The following is a 3,638-nucleotide window of genomic DNA, read 5'->3' on the forward strand; positions in this document are numbered from 1 at the left end:
TTTGTCTCTAACTCACTATTATTTGTCTATTTGTTTTCCTGAGAAACTATTTTGTAGATAAATAATATGTAAAACGATAAGCATTGATAATTTCCTACCATTTTGTCTGTAATTTGTTAAGTCCCCCCATTATTATGTTATCCTTCTTTTATTCTTTAAAATAAAAAAAAAAAATAAACACAAAAAAAAATATTGGTGTTGCCTTAAAAATATTTCACATTTTATTAAGAATAGTTAATCTTTCAACTGGGTTTAGTGCATGCAACCTTATTTCTCAGTACATGTAATGTGATCAAGCCAAATTAATACAATGCTTAGGAGGAATGCAAATGGAAGTAGCTTAGAGAATGGGAGAATGTTGCACAAAATTTTATTTTAATATAGACTTACAACTAGAATCATAGATGATAGGCGTAGCATTGCTCTGTTCTTTCAGTGCTTCTTAAAAATGAGTTGAGCAGAACTCATGTTCTTGAGAATTGTCTGTAGAATAGTGAGGTGCTGCGAGGGCAGAGCTCCAAGTCCCTGCCTGGTAAAGCTACACATTTGTACTTTATCCACTGTGTTCACTCATCAACAAAAAGGTATCTGTGGCCATGTCTTATTGTAACAAATGTAACATATTAAGTCTCCTTGAGATATTTGTTTGAATAAGTAAAGAAAAGGACTTAAACTGATTTAAAAGGCTTAATAATAGTTTTGAAAGTGATCATCAGAAGAGAGAAAAAGGAAAAAAAGAGCCAAGGTTGAGAAAATTACAATTTGCATTTCTTAACTGATTTCATCATCTTTTCTTTCTCAATAACAGATATCTCTAGAATTACAAACATTCAAAGCCATCAACCCATACATAATCACAGATTTTATGAAAATTCTAGAGCTGTGACATGTTGTCACTATCAGATGCTTCATGGTGTAAGAACGTGCTTCTTGTTTATTTCAAGAACTGCCTGCATCTGCTTCTTGGTTAATCATGTTTCAGTTCTCTTTAAGTTCAAGGTAAAAGAAGTTGAAACTGTATGATATTCAAAGATGTCACTTAAATTCAAGTTACTTACATGTTTTACCATAAAAGATACTTGGTATACACAGTACCGAAGATTTCTTCAACTACTGAAACTAAATTCAGTCCCACTTTACTCCAGCTGTGAACTCTAGTTAACCTACACTTAAAAGAGAAACAAGCTCTTTTAGCATCAGTTTTCTAGAGATTTGAGGTCATATATATTTGAATACAACTGTGGACTTTATGCAGTTACCAAACAGTTGCATCTCTCTAACGTTTTAAAAATGATTTAGCATTACAGGCCTTCACTGCTACACTGTTGTCTCTGTGTTTACTGCATGTTTACTCTGAAGACACTTCAGTAGGGTGGCTTTTTCTGTATTGAATCTGAAGATGAGAAGGAGAGGAAGAGTATTAAAAATTGGACAAATTTTGCACATTGAATCTATTAAAGGACCACATGCCTAGATGCATACCATTGCCTTACTTTGTTATTGTTCTTTGAATCTCTCTTCTCTCTTCTTCATTTAGTCTTTCAAGAATGGATTCCAAGAGAGAAAAATGAAAGTTAATGTACTGAGCCACCTGAAAAAGAAAAAAACAAAAAAGCAAGCAGAGCATTTATGAAAAGTGCTGAGTGAGGAGGGAGAGACAAAGAGAGGCTCAGAGTAATAATATCCATACATCACTGCTAATTTCTTCTGTATCTTTATCCATGAGAAAAATGCGAGCATTATTTCTGGAAGGTCCTTGCAGGAGCCTCTGCAATAGTGGAATATCTGTTTTCTTTAGCTGTCTCTGCTCTGCAAATAAAAAGAGAATCAACTATAGTCAAGAGGTCATTCTACAAAAAAAAAGAAAAATAATTTTTTCATTTGCTTTATTTCTTTAGCTTATTTGAAACAAGATCTGAAACAAAAACAATTAGAATCACTCTTCAGAAAAGGGGCAGTCATTCATCTTTCCCGCTTATCCATGGGGAATATGTTTCAAGACCCTGATGGATAGTGGATGCCTAAAATCACAGATAACACTCTTTTCAGTACTTTTAATATTTCGTTCATCCGTGTGCTTTATCCATTCAATTATAAAAATGAGACAGAAAAAGAAAATTCGGTATAATCTCAGAACTCAAATTTTCTAAAGTTATCATATAAATACTCCTACCATAAAAGTACTCCTAGCATTCTGTCGAAGTAGTTTCACATCTGGGGCTGCATTTTTATCAAAATGAAGTGTTATGAAAGCAGCACCCTTTTATTCACCGTCTTTCCTCATTCTCCCCTCCCTACTCCTCACTTCTTTCCTCAGAGTCAAGACTGTTCTCATCCTCGGGGTTGAACTCATCTCTGAAAAGCAAAGCAAGGGTCTGGAACTCAAAAGCACCAGCACAGTTAGACTGGCATTACAAACTGCTGTTTTCATGAAGTACCTTATTTTGAGGGTACTTTATTTTTAGGTTATCTTTGTCTGAAACTGAGGCATATGATTAGCATTCTAAAATCATATCAGAGCATAGTCTTATATGTATGAGTTCCTGGGTTAAGTTCCAAACCCCAGGACCAACCCCCGTGCCCCCTACAACAGAACAGCAAAAAACTCTTTCCCCTTTCTCTGATCCTTCATTCCTTTCCCCCAACAAAGTCAGGTAATTTGCTCTTCTTTCAACCCCATAGGCAAACACACAAAGAGCTAGGCACAAAGAGTGATAAAGCTTTCTTACCTCCTGTTGCAAAAATAATGTAAAGAGCAAAATCCTGAGGACTGTTCTCAATCTGTCAATGGGAAAAAAAAAAATATATATATATATACACACAGGATAGCTAGAATAATTAACCTACTAACATCTGTTGGTTTATTGAAAGGAACTGTTAATGTGTAATTGTTTGATCAATCTTGCATGCCTATATCTGGTTATATGTGCAACCATTTTGAAGATGACATTATGTAAAATAACAAGCACTGTTAACAACCTATCATCATGTATTGAAATTCTTTATCATTTTTATTGCTCTCTATGCTGTTTTATGTATTTATTTTTATTTTTTTAAAATGAAAAACAAAATTTATATGTATATACAAGGATAGCTGAAATAGGTGTATTGCTGATGTCTGGTTTATTGAAAGGAGCAGTCAATACTTAAAATTTTCTTTTCCCTTGACCAATTTTGCATGCTTGAATTTGGTAATCAGAATGACTGATCTGAAAACAACAAGAAGAAGAAGAAAAACCGTTGAACAACTACCATCTTGTATGGTGAAGCTCTGCATCATTTCCAATATTTTTTCTGCTTGTTACTGTCTTTGATTGTTTGGTCAATCTTACATTTTTATGTCTGGTGGACTAAGCAACTTCATTGAAGATAACAGCATGTAATAGGGCAACCATTATAAATTTCTATCATTTTGTTTTGTGGTCATGTGTCATTTCTGTTGCTTTTGTGTTGGTTTGATTTTGTTTTCATTTTTGTTTTGTCAGCTTTCTAATTTTTAAAATAAAAAAACCACTAAAAATGAACATGATTTGCTGTTTTTGTTTTCATCTGATATTTTCAAAGACAGACTGAAGTTATGCATCTGTGTGCTCACTTCCTTTTTCACTTACAGACTTAAGAATTTCTCTGCTCTACTG

General features: G+C 33.7%; 1 protein-coding gene across 2 annotated transcripts in view; it reads right to left on the minus strand.

The window, feature by feature from the left end:
- Positions 1-196: 196 nt before the first annotated feature.
- The window catches only part of Rassf6 (Ras association (RalGDS/AF-6) domain family member 6), a 10,123-nt gene continuing 6,681 nt past the window's right edge, over positions 197-3,638 (minus strand). For both annotated transcript variants that reach the window (XM_005415063.2, XM_005415062.2), the window contains exons 4-7: positions 2,730-2,781; positions 1,691-1,809; positions 1,494-1,591; positions 197-1,393 (exon numbers count right to left, since the gene is read on the minus strand). In XM_005415063.2, the coding sequence (XP_005415120.1) occupies positions 1,318-1,393; positions 1,494-1,591; positions 1,691-1,809; positions 2,730-2,781 (345 nt within the window). In that variant the 3' untranslated portion in view covers positions 197-1,317. The remainder of the gene's footprint in view (positions 1,394-1,493; positions 1,592-1,690; positions 1,810-2,729; positions 2,782-3,638) is intronic.

This window comes from Chinchilla lanigera, unplaced genomic scaffold (genome assembly GCF_000276665.1).
Source record: "Chinchilla lanigera isolate Chin_1 unplaced genomic scaffold, ChiLan1.0 scaffold00256, whole genome shotgun sequence".
Classification (NCBI taxonomy): domain Eukaryota; kingdom Metazoa; phylum Chordata; class Mammalia; order Rodentia; family Chinchillidae; genus Chinchilla; species Chinchilla lanigera.